The sequence below is a fragment of the Harpia harpyja genome, chromosome 16 (genome assembly GCF_026419915.1).
Source record: "Harpia harpyja isolate bHarHar1 chromosome 16, bHarHar1 primary haplotype, whole genome shotgun sequence".
In the NCBI taxonomy this organism is placed as follows: domain Eukaryota; kingdom Metazoa; phylum Chordata; class Aves; order Accipitriformes; family Accipitridae; genus Harpia; species Harpia harpyja.
Window position 1 is genome coordinate 15,271,995 of NC_068955.1, and position 23,725 is coordinate 15,295,719.

At 55.5% G+C, this 23,725-nt stretch overlaps 1 protein-coding gene across 5 annotated transcripts in view; it reads right to left on the bottom strand.

The window, feature by feature from the left end:
• Positions 1-17,715, bottom strand: part of DUSP8 (dual specificity phosphatase 8) — a 48,581-nt gene extending 30,866 nt beyond the window's left edge. The window contains exons 1-2 of one of the 5 annotated variants that reach the window (XM_052811757.1): positions 17,589-17,715; positions 2,590-2,996 (exon numbers count right to left, since the gene is read on the bottom strand). In XM_052811757.1, the coding sequence (XP_052667717.1) occupies positions 2,590-2,820 (231 nt within the window). In that variant the 5' untranslated portion in view covers positions 2,821-2,996; positions 17,589-17,715. Of the gene's footprint in view, positions 1-2,589; positions 2,997-15,994; positions 16,525-16,590; positions 16,700-17,150; positions 17,174-17,427; positions 17,536-17,588 lie in introns of those variants that run through there. The other 4 variants (XM_052811760.1, XM_052811761.1, XM_052811758.1 and 1 more) reach the window with 4 other exon arrangements.
• Between the last annotated feature and the right edge of the window lie 6,010 nt (positions 17,716-23,725).

A 23,725-nucleotide genomic window follows, 5' to 3' on the forward strand; every position in this document is an offset into this window, starting at 1 on the left:
GGAAAAGCAAATTATACAAATGCTCTCATTCCCCGTGCCTGCACACAGGTGGGAGGAGGGGAGGGGAGACCCAGGTGGGGTTGCCCAAAAGCTTTGCTCTGTATCAGCCCCTGCCTCCTTCCCCAAAAGGCAGTCGCCACCCGGGGCATCGTGGAACTGGGATGCGCAGGTCGAGTTCTCTTTGCACTGGGCAGGCGAGGAGGAGCGGGATGAGGTGGGGGCTCAGGGCTGCCCTTCTTCTGCCCGGGCAGCCCCACGTCGCTGCCGGCCGCCTTTGTCTTGGCAGCCCAGGCCGGCCAGGAGCAGGAAACAGGAGGAGGGCGGGAGGCCCGTCAGGAGGAATAATGGGGCCGGACAATCGCGCCACTGATGTCACCCTTCCTGCCATCTGCTCTCAACACCAGCCGTGCCCCCCTCGTGCCCCCCCCCACTTCGCCCCACTGCCTCCCCCAGCCCTGGTGCGGGGAGCCAGGGGCAGAGCAGGGCCGGGGCAGGGGGGTTGGCCAGTAATGGCAGATGGAGACAGGGAAACGATACGGGGGTAACAGAGGTCTAAACCAGCTTTCAGCATCCCCCTCTGAGGGTCTGTGCACCTCGAGGCAGCAGACCATACTGATTTCTGGAGGTCCCAAAATACATCCACGACCCAAGTGGCTGAAATCGGAGGCGTGGGGGAAGGAGAAACGGGGAGAGGACAGTTCATCACCCCAAAATGCAAGCTTGCAGGTGCATGCACAAAAAGGCTTGGACAACCCGAGCCATGGCCACCACCCCTGCTTTATGTCAGATGAGGATACGGCTGTGACCCCCCCGGCCTCCCCCATCCAGCTTCCCAGGGCAAGTGGCTTATCCTCACATGGGTACCCTGAAGCTTAATTAATTCCTGGGCTGTATGCACTGGGAAAGCCACCATGCAAGTGGCGAGGACGGCAGGGGCTGCACAGAGTGGCAGTGGGGGCACGCTGCCTCCTGCCCGGGATGCACCGGGTGAGATTTCAGGAGAGGAGAGGAGATTAAAAAAAGAGGAGAGGAGAGGAGAGGAGAGGAGAGAAGGGGAGAAAGGAGAAGAGAAGGGGAGAAAGGAGAAGAGAAGAGAAGGGGAGAAACGAGAAGAGAAGGGGAGAAACGAGAAGAGCCGCGAATTAAAGACGGTGGCAACGCCTCTCCTCCGCCCCCCCTAGCATCCCCGGTTATAATCACGTCCCCAGCCGGTACCTGGACCATTACGCAACGATCCAGGAGCGGGGAGGAGGCGATTGCTCCTTCTATGGGGACAGAGCAGGGACCGCCAGGACGGACCGGCCCCCCCGCCCCCCCTTTGGGAGCCACCGCTCCTCTGCGGCCGACCGACGAGCTGCAGGTTTGCGGGCGGACGGCGTCAGCTGACGTTAACTCTTCCATGCTTCCCCCCCCTCCTCTTTCCCCATCGCCCTCCTCTTCTTCCTCCCCTTTGCGCATCGCTTTTGCCGCTGCCGCCGCTCCACGTGACGGCGGCCACCGCAGAGGTGATCCTCGCCGGGAGGAGGCTTGCGAACCCCCCCCCCCCAAACCCTGATTATTCTGCTTTATTCTCCAGGGGATTTCAGAGCAGCTAAAGCCGTTCAGGAATCAAGTCTCCGCAATCCCCTCCAAATCGCCCAGCCCGCGGCGTCACCGCAGCTGATTGGCGCGAGGCCGCCCCCCCCGCGCGCCGCCAGTCCCCTTGATCCCGGCGGGGTGATGTCACCGGCAGCCAATGCGGACAGCGGCGGCTTCGCGGGGGGGGACGACACCGCGACACGCCGCAGATGGCTCCAGCTGGGCCCAGCATTTGATTAATCGCCTGAATTACCCTCGCTTTGCCATAAAATGACAAGACGGGGGGGGGGGGGGGGACGCGCCGGTAAAAGCGAGCCGGCGGGGGGGCCGTGACGGCAAACCAGCCCCCCCCGGCCCGGCCCGGCCCGGCCCGGCCCGCAGCCCGGCAGCCACCGGCGCTGCCCCCCAGCAACCCCCCCCCCCCCCCCCCCCCGGCAGGCCTATGGCACGGCGGGGGGCACCGGGGCTCCGGCCCAGCTCCGTGGCTCAGAGCCACCTCTGTTATTTAACCAGGAGTGATAGAGAGAGGAGCCTGGGAGAGATAATATGCCATGACACCGGATAAGAGCTGCTGGCGTCACAGGGGAGGAGGATTACATGTCCCTGAATGGAGTTAGAGATGACGGAGGGGAGGGGAAGAGTTTTTAGCAAGGGATTAAGTTTACAGCTCCAGGAAGGCTTTGGGGGGTTGTTCGCTGGCGTCAGACAAGCCCTGAGGCTGATATACCTGTTAGACTTGCCTGGGGAGGGCTCCTGGAGCAGGGAGCCACGTCACTGGGGTGGCGGCAACAAACAGGTCCCCAAGGACAGCCCTGTGGCCGCGTGAGCTCACGCTCCAGCTCTCCAAAGGGTGCCAGAGAGATGCCGGCAGATACTGGGGTCAAGGGATGGACGAGAAGGTTGCACATACCAGGCATAGACCGGCTCTTAGGCCAGTCTGCATCCCACCCCTTTCTACTGGGGCAGAGGGTGTGAACATCCACCAAGAAAGGTGAGGGCCAGATCCCCTACCTTCATCTTGGAGGCAGGCTGGATGAGCTCCGTGATGGAGACCTTGTCCTGCTGGAGCCTCCTCTTGACAAGCTTGGAACAGCAGATGTTGACGGAGCTGAGGACGTGCCAGGAGTTGTACTCCACGAAGGAGCGGCTGTCGATGACCAGGGTGCCCTCTGCTCCGTTCCTCAAGAGGCTGGCCAGCTTCTTTGGGTCCATCACCTTGCGTGGGAGCCTGTCCCCAGCCATAACGGGCCCGTCCCCTCTAGAGTCAGTAGGGGGAAAGGGGCAGAAGGGCAGGGCAGGGACGCCAGCACCCGTCTCCCCGAGGGGAACGAGCAGGGGGGTAAGGGGTGAGCACGGCAGCACCCGTCCTGGACTCCTCACGCTGCTAACACCCAGGATGCCAACTCATTGTGCTGAACCTGGAAAGAGAGGAAAGGAGAAGATGACCGGTCAGCTGGGCAGGACACGACATTCACCTTGGGCCAAGTCCCCAAGGGCTTGGCCTTCAGAAGAGTGTAAGAGTGCAACAAGCCACACTTTCTAGGTACGTTTGGCCAGCCCACGGGCATCTGTGGCTCCAGAGCTGCCCAAGCCAGAGGTTTTCTCTTGGTATTTAATAGCCCTCAGCAGAGCTTTCTTCCATGAATTTGCCTAATAGCTTTTTGAAGCCATGTCAGCTTTTAACAGGCACAGTGGCCGGTGGCAGGGAGCAGAACAGTTTGCCAGCTACAGTGAAGAAGTCCTTCCCCTGGTTTACTCCAAATCTGCTAACCGATGGCTCCTCCGGCTGACCCTTACTAGTTGCACTGGAAGAGGCCATGCATGTCCCTTCCCTAATCACCTTCCCCACGGTTCTCACCACATTTAGACATCGTTTAGGAGCCTTTCAGGTCAGAGCATCTACATAGCCACCTGTTGTACGGATGCCTTTTGCCACCCTGGCCAGCCCCAACACACCATGTTTGAGAGGCAGGCACACTGGGGACCTGCATGGGGCAAGATGTCTCCTCCGTTCCGTGTTCCCAGCCCAACAGCTCCTCACACTCAATTTGCTTTTTCTGACCCCTGCCGAGCACAGAGCTAATGGTTTCACGGAAGCAGCTTAGCTCAGCTCTAAGGTTTTGCTGCCGCATGGTAATAGCTAGTTCAGGGCCCATCAGACACATCACCAAATCAGGTTTGCTCACCCAAGTCCATCACTTCACATTGGATTTCACCTGCCTTTTTATCAAAGCCTGCTCACAGGTATCTTACCAGCTTGCCTCCTGGCAAGTCAAGAGAAGATGACCTCTCTTGGAAGCCAAGAAGTCAAGCTGACCTTCACTCCTGCCTTCGAGAAACAAACCAGGCATTAGGGCAGAGCAGAGGCCCTGGGAAGCTGTACTTGGACTGAGATGGCCCCGAAGTGGCTACTGCTTTCCAGCATCTAACTTGCACAGACTTTGAAAGGGGGTTCATATACAGGGGTACATATCTGGGCTCCATCTTAGGAGCTGAGGAGGGTCGAGCCTGGTGCTCTCTGAAGTGCTACCAGAAGAACAAACTTCCTCCACGCCCCTGGGGTCTGCAAGAGCAATAGGCAGGCTGGGGGACATTCAGCTCAGGGTGTCGTCTTAGGTTTTAATGGCACACATCATTGCAAGCATGTTTTAATGGCATTAGGTTTTAATGCTGCTGCAGTCATTCAGAAAATAAGCCTGGGCTACTATCAGGCTCCTCTTGTTCCTGCCAGACAGTGTTTTAGAGGGAACCCACAAGCTGTTCCATGGAAGCTCTAATGCATCTGAATTAGGAGGACTATGAATACCATGCCTGAAAAGGCCAGTGTAAAGATTTTCATTGACTGCTGCAGGGCCAGGATTTGGTCCATGGACTAGAGGAGGCTTATGAGTCACCATGATCCGAGTAAGCCAGCAGTTCTTGGAAGCTCCTACGCTTGAAGCCCCTGTGATGCGGGCACCTACTGCAATGGTAGCTCAAGACATAAAAGGGATGCTTGAGTAGGACACACTACTGGGTAAAATGACAGGGACCTCAGTTACCAGTCACCAAACCTGGAGGACACAAGCAGCTCGCAGGAAAAGGATGGAAAGCCACAGAATATGAGGATGGGGTGGGGGTTCCAGCATTTTCTCTGGCTCATGACTCCAGCATTAACAGCCCCAGCTTCCCTGGGCTATCAGACCTGCCTCACAAAGCAAGTAGTAGATGTCCCAGGCTTCAGCCTCAGGATCCAAGCTCCCAATATGAGGCCACAATAAGATGTGCAATCCTCCCCTGCCCCTGTATCACACTCCTGCTACCTCTGCCAATGTGTTAGTTTAAATTAGTGTGGGGGGAAAAAATCCCTTAAAAGCTGCAATAGTGATGGTTTCTCCTGGCACAAAGCATTTTTGGCAGCCCTGCGGCACTATGGCATCGCTGTTCCCAGCCCCACGGCGAGCTTGTATCGCTCTGTGGCTCCTCGCAATGACTCCAATTAGAGCTGCCCCCTCGGCAGGCGGCTGGCGGTCCCCCTGCTGCAGGAACCCAGCTCTCCCCGCCTCTCCCCAGCACTCCTCCAGGGGGGCTTAAAAATTGAAACAGTTCTAATTAGGGGGTCTGAGGGGGAGCGAGGCTGGCTCCTGCTGGGATATGACACACCTCATTACGTCGCTACCGCCTTGCCAGAAGACCCCCTGCTGTACCTTGGCTATAAAGCCAGGGCACTCAGAAAGGATGCAAATTAGCCAGCTTTTCCCCTTCGTCTTCCTTTCACACCCCACTCCCCAAATCACTTTCTGCCTCCCTTCCCCATCAGGACACCAGGCTGCGAATTCTTCTCGGCTCTTTCAATTACATCCAAGAAATAAAAAGGCGATGGAGAGAGTCGACAGACAAAAAAGATGGGGATAATACCATGGCAGAGGGATGAGAATGAAAGACTGAAGTGGGAGGAAGGAGTGATCCAACATGCGGGGACATATTGCACAGTACCTCTGGAGATAACATGGTATCTGCTCTCCAGATAATGAGCAAGGGGTAAACTTTGGGTGTCTCAGACACAAATAGAGGGGTCTGGGAAAGATAACAGATCCTTGATCACCTAACTGCTCTGAGAGAAACCCACTCAGAAGAGGCCTTCCACGCCTGAAGCTCTGGCAGATGACTGGGAACTTGGGTGGAAGAGATTGGAGAAGACAGACGAGGAGGTTTCCCAGCTCAGCTAATAGCTGCCCTCCTGCGGGACAACCAGATAAACGTCTGCTTCAGCACGTCCAGGTGAACCTACCTGGTGGCAGACATGTGTGACACATCAGCCAGGTGCCACTCCCAGCTCCACCTGAAAGATGTAGGAGAAGGCAGGGCAAGTTTTGTTCATTCTGCCCCTCTTTCCAGGAGCCTTTACGGGGGATGGAGATGACCGACCGAGCGCAGTCATAGGGAGCTGTAACCTTGGCATTAGACCCAAGACAGAGGGACTTGTCTAAGAGTATGTCCAGCCAGGTCAAAGGCAACGAGCCACTTCTCTGCCAGCAACCACAGGACATTTTGAAGCCAGACTGAGGGGTGGTGGGTTCATCCCCAGCTAACAGGTGCCCAGGTACCAGCAGAGGCTACGAGACCTTCACAATACCTCACAAGCTGTGTGTGAGATGGTCTCTGAGAAGAACAAGCTCTAACACCTCCGTACCTGGGAAGGCTACCAGAGAAGGAAGGAAGATGTCTTTCTGCTTCTGCTCAGATGGGTCAAAAGGAAAACTGAAGCAACAGGCATAGCCATGGAGCACTGCTGAAGTAAGAGATCTTCTCACCATGGTGACAAGAGACTGGGGAAAAGGTTAACCTGGAACCTAAATTAGGGTTTCAGAAACATAGCTGTGTCCCTCTCTTATCAGTTTATTAAAGCCATCATAATCTTCTTGAGTGTTCCTGAAGAACATTACCATAATCCTTTAATCCCACCTCTCCCTGGAGTGCCTGTAATGAGGAGATGGGCACATGGCTTAGCTGAATGGGAACAGCCAAGCAGGAGAGGCCACAGTGCAGCCAAGGGACAGAAAGACAGGCAGACCTTAGCACACAGGCTGGGCCAACTGCCTGCTCATCGGGACTCTGTCCCCGGCGTCACCTCCACGGACGTGCGTCAGGTGAGGGGTGCTGGCCACAAAAGTCATGAGCGTGACAGAGATGGACGCAGCAAGCCGGGCTGAGGGCAAGTGGTCAACCTGGCTGTGACCGACCCTCTTCTGGTCAGGCTAGGCAAGAGAGCAAGAAAATGCAAAACACGCCCTAGCCTGAGTCTGTGTGGCACAACGGATGACGGGAACTCATCCCTGTGCTAGCCCCACACAGGTCACCAATGTGGAGGCCACTTCCCTAAATTTCTTGTCCTGCACAAGGCCCCCAGCTGAGAGACGTGGTAGAGGAAGGGCACTGATCCGGTTTCTCTTGTACTGGAGACATCAACTGGGAGGCCAGCATGTCTCTGTAGCAACTATAAACCTCAGTAACTGGCATGTCCACTCTTTGCACCAAGATAGTAGTTGTGTCCTGGAGAGCTCTACCCTCCACACACGGTCCAGTTGAGGAGATGCTCCCCTCACTGCTTCGGGCAGGCCAGCTTTGGTGCAGGAAGCAGCTCTGACCCCATGAATACATTTCCATCATATAAGTGAGACTGGATCTACAGCACACTCCCTGTGATGCTCAACCCAGGAGCATGCTCTTCTGGTGGCATCTCCAACTTGAATTTACCAAGGGATAAGAGCACCACAGAGAAATGCCAGCTCATTTGTCCCCCGTAACCCATGAAAGCAGCCGTTCCCAAAGAACTGCCATCTCCATCAGGGACCCAGCACCACTGAGCTAAGCGATCTGGCTTTTCCCCTCGCAGTCCATCAGGGGAAATATCCACGTCCTCCGAGCACTGCAGTGAGATGCTGCCTGGCCAGGGCTCCTCCATCCATCCAGGTCAGCCTTGCCACCAGCCCCAGGCTTACCACTGGGACACTGGCAGGACCCCAATGGCCCTTAGCTCTCCAGACACTTATTAAGATGTAAAATGCAGCACTTTAGCCAAGCCCTCCACTTTTTTTTCTTCCCCATCCCCTCATTTCTTTCAAGTGCTTCGGCACTTAGCAAACTCCCCTCAGCAGGCTCATGCTGTTTGAGGGATTCCTAAATCACAGGCCTATTACTAATTTTTATTATTTTGCAGCAGCAATCAGGGACGCGGGCTCATTAACAAGTTAGCACCTCTGGTTTCCCTGGAAACCCGCAGCTGCCAGGCAACGGCTGCGTCTCCGGCCCCAGGCGATGCTACTGCAGCGCCTTCGGCTCACTCCCGGAGAGATGCTCGGGTCCTGCACGGGCTGATGAACCCGGCTTAGCAAACGGGATGGGGTTAGGAATCTCCAGGATCTGTCCCTCCGCTCTACCCCATCTGCTGTGAACCTCAGCCCATCTACTGATACCCTTCGGCCACTCACAGCACCATAAACTGCGTGGCGGCTTCTCCCTCCCAGCGAGAGATGCAGGCTTTCTCCAAGGGCAAGGAATTTTGAGCACTAATGATCCCCCAGGGTGGGAGTGGGACAAAGCTGTCAGGTGCCTGCAGTAGCCGCTTTGGAGGTGATGTAACTGCTGATGATTTCTCAGCAGCTACTCAAGGTCCCTTTAAAAGGCAGCACAAAAGGTTTCTCTGCTTGACGATGGAAAAATGGAGTGTTTTTTTCTTTTGCTCCTTAAAACGAGGCTGGGAAACATCACTAACCACATCCACTAACCCACATGCAAAGTCTGCTTGTCCACCTTTCCCCAGTGAATCTCAAGGGCGGGGAGGAACTACATCTCCCAAGCCCCAGCAGCATGAAGATGTAGCGGAGATGGCAATGCAGTCTGCTGCCTGCTCTAAACCCCCCAACACCCCCAGGGGGTTCTCCCAGGGCAGACAGAGGAGTCCTCCCCAGCCTCATCCATGCTGATCTCATATCCCCATCTCGACTCCCTACACACTGCAGGCATCCTTCCACCCCGGGACAGAGACTCTGCGCACCCCCTCCATGCAGGGAGGGCTTCAGGAAGGGGGGGGAAGGGGCAGCCTCCCCTTCTTCCCACAGCACATCACCGGGAGGCAACCATTGCACCTTTGCCAGGGTTTCAGGCCCAGCTGCTTGCTGATCTCACGATTTTTTAATTTTTTTTTCCCCTCCTCCTTTCTGTGCCACAGTCTCCTTTCAATTCCCGTAGGCTAGAAGCAGCACGGTGAGGAGCCCTGCAAGGAGCTGCACGCACCCGAGCAGCACCAGCTCGCCTCCCCATGCCTCTCATTTCACCTCTGCACCTGCAGTCCTTGGGCCAGAAGGTGATTTCCACTGGAAGATGTGGTTGAAGGACCAGGACGTCCTTCAGCAAAGAGCCAGATGGTGCATTCACACTGGATGAGGGACATGGTGTGGATGCATGTGGCAGTGCTAGCATGGGGGTGGTAAGCCTCAGGTACGTGGCTGGGGGCATGGGGCAGCTCGGGGGCTGCTCACGCTCGAGCCACAGACAGAAACACAGGGATGAAAGGAAAGAGGACAAGTCATAGCCAGCAAGGGAGTCTTTCCCATGCACCCGTCACCCTGAAAGGCAGACTGGCCCTTCTGGTTGCAGCTGAGCCAAGCAAAGGGGTCCCTCATCCCCTCCCACCACCTGATGTTGTGCCAGCAGCTTTGGATGGGCTATAACTGCAAATGCAATCGCCTCCTAGCCCGCTTCCACCAAAGTCACCCAGGTGTAGTTAAGGATTTGCAGACTGGCTGTTCTCAGAAAAATTTCTGACTGCAGCCGCGGTGGTCAGTCTGGAGATCCAGTCAGGAAAAGCCAACAGGAACAGCAGGGAAGGGAATGTACCCAGAGTCTGGATGACAAGGCCAGTATCTCCTCCTCTTAGACTTGTGCTTTTAACATGATTTGTATGGTTTTCCCCTTTCGTATAAAAACAAGCTTTCATTTTAAAGCCTACAAAATCTAAGACCAAAGGTTATCCATGACCAGCCAGCCATTTAATCGCTGCCTTTGCCTGCGCTGAGGATGGAGCTCCCAAGCACGCTGCTTTCTAATACCAAAGCTATCCCATTTCCATCCTCATCCTGCCAAGCCAAGAGCTGGCCAGGCTCTCATCTCAGAGCTGAAAGCACCTTCTGCTTTGAGCAGCTTGGCACACATCACAGAGGACATGTCACACTGGAGAAGGGAAATCTAGTCTTATTGATGCTTCAAGGGTTCTTGCTGCCCACTGCCTGATATCCCCATCATTTGCTGCATAACCCCATGAGCCCAGCAGGCTTATCTTGGGGATCTCCATTAGCTTGTTTGCTTTTTTGCAACAAGGGCAGACAGAGGCAGCCCAGAAAGGTATGCGGTTAGATACTTCTGCAGGGCTGGTCTGGCTCTCTCGTCCTGGGACACCAGACACCGTAAATAACTGCTGAGTGCATTTGCAGTCTCCTGCAGAAAGGGTCTCCAGGACACATGTACTATTTTCCCACAACGCCTACACACTAAGTGAAAGAAAGCACAGGATTAAGCTGTGGTTCTTCAAGGCTGCAGATAAATACGCCAGCATTTCACTTCTTAAGGACAATCCCAAGCGACATGAGTTTGTCCATCTCAGTAGAATGCCAGGGACAGTCATGGGTGAGGCCAAGGCTGGTGAAGCAAGCACCTAGCAAACACAGGGGCAGCCTGCTGGCACCTGCCCAGCACAGTGTCATTAGCCCCCACATATTTAAATGACAAATAGGACCCCTGGCCTCACTGAAGAACAACGTTGTTGCTGCCTCCTGGCAGGTTTTATGCAGGTTCTGACAATAACCGGTGCAAAGTGAGGTGCAGATCCCAGCACAGGTTCCCAGCCAGCAGAGGCTAATGTCCACAGTTATGCCACCATACGCCCACTGAAACTCTGGCCCTCCTTAGGAGACCCAGAATTCAACCCAAATGCAAGGGGCTATGCTGGTTTTCCATGGGATGAGACACTCCCCAGGGCAGTAAATATGTTTTGCAAGACTTTTCCGACCTGGTTCAAGGCTTGCTGAATTTCCTGTATCCACACAATAGCCACATTGCTTACAGGTTTGGGATGAATTAGCACTTGTCAGCTCAGGCTCTACCTCTTACCACAGCCCCAGTGAGGAGGCACCAACTCTGGGTTTCATAGGACTACCTTTATCTAGAGAAAACACACAAGTCAGGCAAAGCCCAAGCTGATGTTCCTGCCCTGCTCTCTCCTTTTCCCTTGGGGGCTGTCATTCATTACCAGCTTGTTTTGTCCTGTTAATCTGAGATGACACGGGGGTCAAACAAAGTGTTTTGCAGGTCTTCCTCCATCCTCACCACCCTGGACAAGCATGTGCCCATTGACCACACCAAGCCACGGCTTGCTGGTCAGATGCCATAGCTCTTCATCTACGAAATCCTACAGCCTGGCCTCTTTACTGAGAGCTGGGTATTGCAGCATTTTGTAACATGGGCCTTCTCTCTTAATCCGTCTCATCATTGCTATTGTGGGTGGCAAACTAGATGAACTCCTTCACTGGGGGAAACGAGCAGCAATATTCCCCTCACCAACTCCAGGCAGACATTGAAGCATGATATATATTTTTTTTTCAAAAATTTTCAAAAAAAACCCTAGAGATATATCATGACATCCACCCAGAGCTTCAACACCCTCCAACTCATTTCCGTGCCAGCAGGTCTCACTCATCCCTGCTTCTGACCACGCAACAGAAAACATGGGTGATCACACCAAGCCTTGCCCCTTTAGGGTTGCTGGTTGACCCCCAGCTAAGATCAGTTCAGTCCTCCTCACCTTCCGGCCTGTCCTGCTAGACTGAACAGAGCTCACACTTTTCTTTGTATCAGTTACTGCTGAATGAACCTTGCTCAGGTGCCAGACAAAGAGGCAGCCAAGCTCAAAGCAGAAGGGATTGCGAGGATGACACAGAATTACAGGCATCAGCATTCAGCAAGCAAGCGGAGAACGCGCTGATCTATTTTTAATGGTACAATGCAAGTGCTTTACAAAAGGATGTGTCTGGGGAGATTCTGCCCAGTCAGAGATTTGCATTCGGGTTTTTTGCAGCAGTCAACTTCCCTTGGTGTGCGGGAGGCATTTTGTCCCTTCACCGCCCCACAGAATAATTCAGAGAGCCCTGGCTCAGTTTCGGCTGGAGGCTTGTCCCTCTGGGTCACCTTCCTGCCCTGCCACATCCTTCTGACTTACCACCAGAAGAGCCGAATCTGAGGTGAGCAGCAGTTAAGGTGTAAAGGAGAGCTCCAGGCTTGCTTGGCTTCTGGGTCTCAGCCCTGCCGAGCTAGCAAAGCTGCCGGTGGACAGAACATCTCTGCAAGGTCCACCGACAGCAGCAAAGCGGTTAACGTGGTTTTTCACAGGCTAGCTCACAAGTCAGCAGTGCTGGCACCCTCTCCGCACCAGCCCTCTACTCAACAGCCTCAAGTGCCAAGTGAGGCTCAGGCTGTGCCCGCCCGCTCCCCATGCAGGGCTGCCGGCCAAGGCAGATGAAGATGGCATGAATAACTCCACTCAAGCTACAGCTCAAGGAGGACCAGGCTGCCATCGCAAGCGTGGAAATGAGGGTTGTTAGAGGCAACGCAAAAACAATCGGATGCTGTAGATACTTCTTGGTTGCTTCTTTTCAACAGCACAACCCAGAGACTGATGGACCCTCTTTGTTTGGAGCAGATTGCCTGGCGTTACCCAGGAGGGGCTGGATTTCAATGGGAGATGTGTGATCTAAGCAGATGCAGGTTTAATGTGTGGGAAGGGCTTGACTCGCTTGACAAAAAAACCCCTGCAATCACCTAATAAATGGACTGAAATTTCTACCAGAGCTTCTGCTGCATCAGCTGAATTACCAAGTGCTAGCTTTAGACAGCCGCACTCCTCAAAGAACTAAATCCCCTATTAAAAAGAAGAAAAAAGGCAAGATGAAAAGCTGTGGATGCGGGCACACCGCACACCTACATGCCGGATGAGTAACGCGGGTCGGCAGAGATGAACCGGAAAGACGCACTGCATCATTAGCAGGGCTGGAGGACGCGTGCTGTGGAGGGGAGGATGCCAGGGTCATGCTGTCATTGGAATCTCCATACGGGATCAAAGTAGTGGTCCACCTTGTTTCACATCCCCTCACCATCACTGCCTAATAACAGGTATTTTACGAAAGCCTGGGAGAAGCAAGGCAACCAATAATTTAGGTTGAAAGGGACCTCAGGAGCTCATCTGGTCCAACTCCTCTCTCCCTTAAAGGAGAGCTAATGTCAACACCAGAACAGGTTGTCTTGTCCTTCTGGTCACCAGATGACTTGTTCCCAGTCATCAGCAGGCTCAGAAATTATGCTCCCCATAACTCAGCATGCAGAAATGCTACACAGAGACCCTCTTTTGCAAATTGCTAGAGCACCCTGAAGGGCTCTGGAGAAATTCCTGAAGAACACAAGGTCTCTGCCCCAAGAGACCCGAAGGCTTGGTTTAAAAAAGGTACAATGAAGTCAGACAAGTCATTCATGCACACATCGGGGTGGGCAAGCAGGAACCATGAGGGCTTTCCATGCACAGCAAACAACATGGAAAAAGGCATAAGAGGAGTGGGAAGAGAAGAGGGAATCAAGGAAGGATTTCCAGCCCCAGATAGGTTGCTGGGATGCTCTTAATTTAAGTCAGTGCAAAATGCATCACTTATTTCACCTTTATGCAACACAGTCCCTGCATTTCTGTGCTGTTATTGCTCCCTGTTTGCACTAGGAGACTCTTCATGTACTGGACCAGTTTCCAGTGAGCACCTCCAGGTTCTCCTCTGATCCCAGCCTGGGCTACCACTGGACCTATCTTCTAAAATACTGATCCTTCCAAGGCACCATGCAAACAAGCACTACTTGTCGCTTTTGGAAACTGGAGGTCCAGAGCAGCAAAAAAACCCACAGAAGCTCTGGGCAAAGCAAAGGAAGAAGCCCCCTGCACACCAACCTAGATTACCTTGTCCAGCTGGGTCTAGAAAACCTCAGAGGAAAAGCCAAATAGCAGAGAGATGGAGCAAGCTGTCCTACAGGAGCCATGGCAATCTGCAGCGTAGGCTGGGCAGGGCTCTGTGCTGGGCACAGCCCCCCAACATGGCCCTCCTTTACTCTTACTGTCCTTGCTCGATGTGGAGATGGTTGAGAGCCAAAGGAGCCTCTCGGATAGCATTGACCCAAAGGCTTGCGGTAGAAAGTCTGCAGACATCTCTTGGAAGAGGAAGAGATAAGACCCTGTTTTCCTTTCTGTGACCTCATGCTAAAGAAGAGACAGGGTGACCAAGGCACCCGCCGTGGCCAGAGCTTGTTCCACCATAGTCTCAGTTTCTGGCCCGATTCTGGCAGACCATCTCTCCCATGGGGATGTGATGCATGCCATGGTCTCACCCTCCATCAGAGGAGCAGGCGAAGCCATCAGGCCATCGCCAGGGTGCAATACACCACCCGTCGTCCCCGCAGGAACTGCACTGCCGCTAATCACTGCTGCTTTGAGGGCAGCCCCTGATGCCATTTGTGCAGAGCATCTTGGCACGGTCAGTTTTTACCCCCCTCACGATCCCCTGGCTGTGTTACAATCCTGCAGGAAGTAGGCCCAGGTCTCCTGAGCAAGCTTGAGAAAATCTTGAGCTGAGAGCTCGTTTAGCTTCTTATCTGATGAATGCTCCCAGGCCACTCACCTCCCTTCCCCAAGCCTGCCCGTAATTACGTCAGGTGCCTCCTTCCCACTCGGCATCAGGCGGGACAGGTGTATCTTCAGAGAAGAAACGTAAAGCTTGAAAAACAGGTTTTAAAACCCAGAGGGCATGGGGATGCAGAGGAGCACGTTGAAGCTTTCCCCACAGGATGACTGCATCGTCACTCTGGCTGCAGGAGTTTCTCTGCATAGCAGCAAGGAAAAGAGCAGGGTGAGACCCAGCGGCTGCGTTTGGAGGAGCGGGAGCACCCGGGTGTTTCTGCAGCCATCTCCCCCTTAACACTGCCATTAAACCTATGGCAGAGGGCAGAAAGGTCTACAAACTCTCCTAGTGCAATCTCCTAGCTGTCCTACCAGGCAGAGAGGAGTCAGCATCTTCAAGCTCCTTTTCTTTCTCGCCTCCTTCTCTACAAGACTCAGTCTGCCAGAACTGTTTCAGGACTGCAGTGTCCTATAAGCCTGCACCATAAATCAAGGCTGCCAAGCACTGGAGTACCTCCTTTTCCTCCTTCCATCCCTGACAGAGTTAACATGCTCTGCACCTGCCTGTGTCCAGGGCTTCAGGAGCCGAGCTGTGCACCGGAGCAGCTAACCTCTGATCCCTGAGAACAGCCTCGCTTAAAGGCAACGAAGCAAATCCAAAGAGGAAAAGCACCTATAATGCACTCCCTATCTCTTACGTAAATTAAAGCAGCTGATGCAGAGGTAAGGGGTAGGGATGGAGTGGGTACTCGCTCATATTCATGCCAAGAGAAGTAATTTCAGAAATCCAGAGCCACAACAGGTTTCCAGCCTTTGGGGAGGTCTTTTTAGGGGGGACGTGGCTGCAGGGGGAGAATGTAGATTTCTCCCACCTCCCAAGATCCAGTTTGGCGGTATGGGACAGACACTACTGCAAAGTCCTACCCAGCCCTCGGGGGTGTTTTGGTAGTAATAGTAGTGTTGCACTTAATTTTAGGTGAATTTAAGCTCTCCAAAGGCAGGCACCTCAGTGGCTTTCTCAGCAAGGTGCCTGGCACCCAGCAAAAACACGCTCCACAGACAAGCACAGTGCAGTATTTGCAAGAATAATTTCCATGCAAAGCCCCCCGTGAACGCTCCTAAGGACTCTGGCCACTTGCTCAGCTCTCACTAGCGTAGCTGAGGCTAGATTTTAAACGGCAATGCTAGATCCAAGTTTTCCTTCACGACTCCCTACCTTGCGTCAAGGCAGGGACAACTGAAAGCCATGGGGGGTAAATCTGTTGGGTTAAAAGCCTTTTGGTGTGAGATGCTGCCATCTCGGCTTGGAGACCCTCCAGCCCGACGTTTGTGCTGCTTGAGCGTGTTGCCGATGGGCTGAGGGCAGGAATTTCTGCTTACTGCCATAGCAAAGAGGGGTTTGGGCATCCATCTGCTGCTCATGCGCCTAACTGTCCTCTACGGTCCCAGCCATTCGGACAGTCCTACACGTCCAGGTTCTGCCAGTATGGCTGTGCCAGGCAAAACTGGGGACAAGTCACCTGCAAAGCCCTTGCAGGCATTTAAAAATCCCCAATACCTCCAGCTACGGCCAGGAGGGTTTTCTCAGTGCTGCAGCTTATTTTGTTTTGGGAACCGTTACAAGCAAAACCAAAGCAAGCACAGGAACCCCCAGCCAGAACCGAAACCCCAACAAACCTCTTCCGCAGAGAGAGTCCTCCCGGCACGGACACCCTCCGACAGCACCAGCAAACCCCGTCTGACAGAGGCAAGGCCAAACCCATAAGCGCCAATTCCCATGCATCGAGTCCTTCCGAAAACAAAGCTCTCCGCAGCCACGTTTGGGCGCGTAGGCAGCCGTGCCCCGAGCCTTTTGCCTTAGCGCAGGAGGATGAGACAATGCAAGTGAACGTTAAACACCGCTCCACGGGCAAGCTGCTTTCAAGGTTAACATGGCCCCTGGATTGCCAGGCGCAATCCTCATCGCTACCTGTTCAGGGCTTCTTGGATATCCTGACCATCTCCTTGAGGGGGGTCCTGCCTTTATACCCCAAATTAGAGGGAGATTGAAACCTCCAGCAACTATTCCCAATGCATTTGTCATCACTAGCTGCTTGGGACGGGGACGGTCTCTTCCACACATGCTTATGCAGCACCCAGTTCCCACCAGGGAGCTGTTGATAACTACCGCAATATGAAGGATAAACGCATCCGTGCCTAGAAAAATCCAAATATCCTTAACAGAACAGCACCGCACCGCGTCCTTCCTTCTAACGAAACCGCAAATTACTGACCTGTGCACAGAGCTCCCCCAATGCAAGCTGAAGCACTGACATCAGCTTTTGCTGTTGCTCAGGAATTTAATTCTGGGGGAGGAGAAAAGGGAGGGGGGGAGCAGGAAGGAAAAGGAACTTATTTATCAATAAGGGAAATAACCAGGAATCTTTAAAGACCAATGCTCAGCACAGAAAGCAACATTTATCACTATATAATAACTGGAGGGGGGGTGTGGGGGGGTGTGATCAATCGGTCCATGCACATTAGGGGAGGTGGAGGGAATTATTTTAAACAGGCAGCTTAACTCATTAATCGCTAGCAGCGCCTTTGGAGCCGCAGCAGCAAAGTGTTGCGTGAAAACCCCCGCTGCCGAACACATGCCGGCTTCGTTTAAACGCCAAGGACACGGGGCGACACTCCAACCTCTTTCATCATCAGAAAAACCACAGCTCTGTTAACACGGCTTCCTCAAACCCCAGCTCTCAGCCCCCAAGAGACACCCCCCCCCCCCCATACGCGACGCCCGGCCCGGCAGGACAGCGGCTATTCCCCGGACCTTCCCAAACCCCCTTCTCACCTGCACCACCACCGCCCGGCAACCGCACACCGCGAAGGCACGGTGGGATTTTCAACGCGCCCCCCCCCCCCCCGAAAACAAGCGCAGCGTCCCCGACATGCGCTGCCGCGGAGCTCCAGCCCCCCCCCCCCATCCCCGCGGCGCAGCCCGCTGCAGGGCTGCTCCTTCCCCAGCCCCAGCATCCCCCCCCTTTTTTTTTCCTTCCACCAGAATAATTCCAATCCCGCCTTGAAGCCCCCCCCAAGCCCTGTATCTACATATACATATATACACGTACATATATAGGTATATGTCTTCGCGCTGTCCACCGTCGCTGGGCGCGATACCGGCTCCGCTCCGCACATGCGGACGCGCCGCCCCCAGCCCGTCCCCCCCGTCCCCCCCCCGCGGGGCGCACAGACCCGGCGCCTATAGACATCTATAGGGGGATGCACTGACCCGGCGCGGCGGGCGCGGACGGCCGCGCCGCTCCGCGGGCTGTCCGCTGGCGCGGCCGCTGCCGGCACCGCAGGGCCCGCATGCCGCGGCGGGCGGGGGGGAACCGGGGGGGGGACGGGGTCGGAGGCGGGGACGGGGGCGGGGGGGGGAGGGAATCGGTCCGCTCCGCGCTGCTCCGCGCCGCTCCGCGCGCCGCCGGGAATGCGCTGGCGATGAGGTCATGCCTCGGGAATGGGGGGGGGGAGGAAAAAAAAAGGGGGGGGAAGACAGCGTTGACGTCACCCGCAGCCAATCATCGCGGGCGGCGCAGGGGCAGGGTGACGTCAGCCCCGCGGGCGCGGAGCGGCGCGGAGGGAGCGGGCGCTGCTCCTCCCTCCCCTCCCCTCCCCTTCCCGCCCGGCCCGGCTGGGCGGTGCGGAGCTCCGCGGGACTTACGCGGCCCCGGCGCAGCGCCGCGCAGCGCCGCTGCCCGCCCCCCCCAACCCCCCCGGGGCCCGCGCTGCCTGCGCGCATCCCGGGCAGCCCCCGGCCCTGCCCGGCCGCTGGGCTGCGTGGGGTCTCCCACGCCCGGTGGTTTTGGGTGATGCCCACCCCGCGGAGAGCGCGGCCTTGAGCAGCGAAGGGCTTTTCTGGGGGGTGACCCTCCTGGCCCCCTTGAAGTTCCCAGGGGACACCTCCAGTGCCGCGCTGCTCGCGGCAAAAACCCCACGCTTTCATGTAATTTTGGTTCATAGATGGTTCCCGGGCTGCCCTTCTGGCCTGATGCAGGCAGCGGCGAGGCCGGAGCTCTCCCGCAGGTAGAGCCACCCCTCCTGCCTGGCAGTGCACCCTGCCTGCAGTCCAGGTGCCGGCTCTGCCCCCCTCAGACACCCCGTTGCCGAACTTGGAGCAACAGGGTGGCTGCCGGGATGGCCTCACAGGACTCGCTCGCTCTGAAGCGTCCAAGCTGGGGAAGGACAGACGTAAACGCAGCGCAGTCTTGGAGGCTGGCATGGCAAAGAGCGGCCTAAAAACTGGGGGTTTAGGGGGAGCCTGGCCCACGGGTCGGCTCCTGGCTGGACGGGGTGGGCTCACCTCCATCCTGCTGCAATGGCACCAAAGAGCCACGCGGCTGGTTTGGCTAATGCAGGAGGGGTTGTTCTCTGTCCTTGGCCCTGGCCTGGCAGCTCCAGCTTAGAGAGGGATTAAGGTTGAGCAGCTTAGGTTTTGCTGGCGCTTAGGAAATCAAGGGAACCTTCCTCCCCGCCGATACGGATGCCGGATGTTTTAAAATTAACTCTCCTCTCTCCGGACACACAGCCGGCAGCTTGCTCAAGAAGGGTGTTGAGCTACCACAGTTACTGGCGGCAAAAGCTTTCGCAGAAAGGTAATTTCTTGTAGAACACCAAAGATATAAACCCCTGGGATGCTAAAAAATCTCACTCTCCCCGTTGCATAAGCAGTGTGGAGTTCATACCCTCTCCTACAGCAGAAAATCAGCCATCAGCAGGGAAACTTCTGCAAAACAAGGGCTACTCTACCTAAACACCATGGATTTCGGCCCAGTTACCATAATCGGTGGCAAGATGCTGGGGTAGCACGGGCGCTCACTCCTCAAGTGGCTCTAGAGCACTTGGTCCTGGTGGGAGTGGGAGCAGGAGCACGCCCAGCGTGGCTGGAACGAAGCTGGCGCCCTTCTTTCATTCTGCCTTTCCTGCTGGTTTTCCTGCCCAGCTCCGTCCTCGCAGCCATGCGGAGCACCCTGGCTGGGGAAAAACTGAGAAAGACTTGTCTTGTTTCAGCTGAGGACTGTTTCCTCCCCTACCCAACACCCCTTTTCAGGGGTAAAATAGAAAATAAAAGAAGGGGAAAGGAATGAGTTTGAAAAATCCCAAAGCTTCCCCGTAAAAGCTATTATCTAGGCAGAGAGCCACGAGCTCACAAAGCCTGCTGAAGGAAGAGGATTTCAATGGTTTCTTTCCAAACCCCTGTTAAAATCAGTGTTTCCAACTCTGGGCCTGGCATGCCGCTGCCAGATGAGCATCCCAGATTGGCTGTCGGGGAAGATCGCTCCCTGGCCGGCCGGTGGCACCGCGCAAGGGAGGAGTGCAAGGAAGGAGATGGGAGAAGGATGCTGGGCTGGCAGGAGGCAAGGGATGGGGAGGTGATGAGGAAGAAGCAGAGGATGGGGTGTCCCGAAGGACTGCCAGACACCTGCCTTGGGCTGTTCATTCCAGCAAGAGGCTGAGCTGAGCTCCCTCTTGAGCTTCCATCTCTGACAACCTCTCCTCAGCCACGCCACAGACCCCCTGGTACATCCCTGGGTGATGGGACACGGGACATTTGACCCATACAAAATCCATAATGGCAGCAAACAAGAGGAGATGCTCCAGCAGGGCCAGGGACCAGTGGGACACCGGTTCTCACAGCCAGCAGGAGAGGCTCCAGCCCATGAGCCGTGCATCTCTCCCACGCCCACTGCTTCTGCTGCAGCCAGGCGCCTGGTGGGGAGAAACCAAAACAAATGATTCACTGCTGTTAAACTGCTCCCGGGATCGCAGGGGCTGGGAGCAGGCGGCGACGGAGGCTTGCAAAACCTCACCTGCGTCCCAAAGCCGGGAGCTAACTCTATTGGGATCCCAATCCCGTTCAACCTGAAATTCTGGCATTCGGGTGTGGACCTCTTGGCTACGTGGAAGAGGGCAGTCAGCCTGAGGGAAGGCAGCACTACAAGCACACCCGCTCGGTTCTGGGTGGCTCGGGCGTGCTGACCGGGCGAGCAGCATCCCTATTTTCCCCGGGGGAAATTAAGCAGGGAGAGCTGGGGCAATGCTGTTATGGTCAGGCAGGCAGAACAAAGCAGCCTCACGCTCTAAGCTCCCATTTACCAGATGCGAATCTATTGTCTCATCCCCCCTCCTCATCACAACCATCATGAACCCAGCAAAAATTATGCAGCAAGTTGCTTATTGCTAAAGGAAAGTGCTTTATTTCAGGTAAAGCACATAAAAATAATTTGCCCCACTCTGTTTTTTCCTCTTTCCCAGGTTTCAGGCGCATCCGAAGATGGATTGCATCCCAGCTACGTGTTTTGAATGCGAGTTACGCTTGTACACGTAATAGTTCTTGCTAAAACGTTTTCCAGGCCCCCTAATTGCCATGGCAAGCCAAGTGCAGAAGAGTGCAGTGGAGCCTCCTGCATCCTACAGGGATTAAAATCACAACCTGATCATGAAGGAAAGTCAAACTAGGAAAAAGAAATTGCTGCCAAACCAACTTTCTTATCCATCAAAAAGGAGAGACTTTTTGCCAACCTGCAATTACTTTAAATGGACGAATAATATTTTTTAACCTTGCCTGGCGTTCAGATGCAGTTCCTTGTGCCAACGGCCAAGCCAGCCTCCCGTTACCCTTGAGCTGGCAGCGCTGGCTGCGGTGCAGGGCACTGTATTCCCACTGCAGGGTGTATTGGCACCTTGAAACTGCTGATGGCTGAAGCCGGAGTCGAAACCTTGGGCTGACATGGCTTCCCTTCTACCGAGAATGGTTGTTTCTGCCACGCGCGTGCCTGTCGCCCTCACCGTGCTGTCCCAGAGTGGGGCACGCCAAGGTGCTGGAGGAAGGGGTTTGCCAGGCTCCGTATCACCCCATTTTGTAAAGAAACATATTGACTGCAGTGAACTGTGCATCCCACCGTGGGAAGGACATCACTCTCCTCTTTGGCTCCTGCCCATGTGCTCCCTGGGAGCCAGGTCTCCAGCTCTCCTACCCCAAGGCTGGGATGGAGCCCAGCAGATTCCCAGTTAATCCCAGCACGCTGCCTTCCTTCTGCAAAGCTCAAAATGGTGTCACTCCATTAGCGAAGAGAGCTGATGTGCTTGAGCAGGCAAAAGACACTTGCAGCATCACCAGGCAGCTGTGTTTCTCACGCAAGAGGCTGCCCCGGATCTGTCTCCATTTTCCTGATAGAAATATCTGCCCGTGCGCAGTGGCTCAGTACTTGCAGGGCACGGAGCTGCGCGTGCATGTCGCAAAAACAGCTACTGAGCAATTAATTGCAGAAGTAGCAGGCTGGAGGGCTGCGTGCTGTGCCATTCAGCTCAGCGCATGCTGCAGAAGCATTCATTCTGCGGCTCCGACTGTGCCATGAGGCGCTCCTGCCAAAGGGAAACAGGAAAAAAACCCCCATCATACATTGAATAAATTCCCTCTGATTCCCTCCACCCCAGACGTGTCTGAGAAAAACTGGGCAGGAGCATGGAAATGTGCCAGACGCAGGGCACAGTTGCTGAGTACCAGCATGATGGGTCAAAGTCAGGGGATGGGAGGGACAGAGGAGCAGGACCTTTGCACTGGCATGAAGCTATCACGCTGGAGGAGCTGAGGCCGGTGGCAGCAGCTAAGCCACGTGGAGGCTTTGCAGTAACACCCCCCAGGTGCAAGAAGTGTGCCTGCTCCTTCGCCCCCAGTGCTGAGACAGCATGCCATGTTGGCATGCATGCAGGTTTGCTCTGGGCAGCGAGGGTAGGTGAGTGGTTTTGGTGTGCCTAGAAGCCGTCTGAGGTAATATTCACTCCTCTGAAGGCAGTGGGAGGGGGACAAGAGAGAGGACAGGGATGGGGAAGGGGAGAGGCACCAAACGGTTTTGTTTCAGTATATCCAAGTCTTAAAAAATAATCACTGCCTAGGGCTCCAGGACAAGGCGAGGTTTTTCTTCTCCGTATGAATTGGGGATGGGAAAAACATTACCCTGGGCCAGAAGGCAGCACGGAGTGCAAGGGGCCGTTGGGTCTAGACCCTTTTTCTCTACCCCTGTGCTGGTTTTTGTTAGGCTGCTCACCAGTTGCTAGGGTTTTTTTGTTTTGTGTTTTGCTTCAATCATTTTCACTGATGATAGCATCTGCTGCCATCTGTGCCTCCCCCTCCTCCCCCCAGCAGGGCTGTGCACCGCCACAATCTGCCTGCAGAGCCGGGTGCTCTTCCCTGTCCAACCTGCCGCACATACCCTGCACAGGCCTGCCAGCGTCCAGGGATGGAGAGGAGGGAAGAGGCAGCTCCGTCGGCACCCTGCTCTTCCCCCTGTATCCGCCAGCTGTATCTGGGCACTGCTGCAATTGCACCGGTCGTAGGACGCCTGTGGTACCAAGGTCCCAAGCAAGCCCCGGACCTGGTGGCACTAAGCAAGGCTGCAGTTCCTCCTCTGAGAAGCCAACAACCGATGAGAGAGTGTGGGAGGGGAAAACACAGAGGTGAAGGGACTTTGGTGAGGTCACCCAGGACATCAGCACATGGCTGCGAAGAGAGGCCAGAGCTGCCACTTGCTTCCCACGGAGCACCTGGGAAGCAGGGTTATGATGCTACAGCTCAGTGTCGGGCTTTGCTGGTGGCTTACACACCTCACAGAAGAATAGAGGTTGCCTTTTGCGTCTCTCTCTGACTGTTAATTTGGGTATCCAGGCCGAGGCCTGCTCCAGCCCTGACTCACTGTGCTTTGCCTGCACGCCTGGCAGCTCACCCCCGGCGTGGGAACGGGCGAATGCCGGTGCGGGGCTGGAAGGTCATTACCTGAATTAGCTCCAGCTCGCCATGTTTATTACTGCCAGCCCCTAGATGTAGGAGAGCTGTGGGGTCGTGTTTACTGACCAAACCCAAACCGGTTCACCCCAGCCGGGATTCGATGTGCCATTGTCTGCAAACTGGCTGGGCGGCATTTGCACAGGGGTGGCATCACTGGGCCCTGCGTGGCAGCCAAGGCAGAGCCCCGAGTGAGTGGGGAGGCTTGTGTATCCGCGGCGGACCCCTGACACCCGCCCCTGGCACTGCTTGGCCCCCAGCCACGTCTCCCTGCCAGCGTGGGGGGTAAATGTGTAACGGCGCCCGGGTTCTCGCGTGTGACGCACGCATCCCGGCTGGCACGAAGGGTTACATCCCTGCGGGGGGCTGGGGCTGTTGCCTCACCTCCACCCGCTCCTGGCTGGTTTTAGGGCACAGGAGCTGCCCTCACCCCACATCTGCTTCTTGCACAAGCCAAGCGCTTGCCCTGCCTTGGGGCTCGCATCTCCCCGGCGGTGGGGCGTGGGCGGGGGGGGAGTCCCGGCTGCTCGGGATGAGCAGAGATGGATCCCTACCGCCTGCGAGGGGCAAAGGGCCCGAAGCCT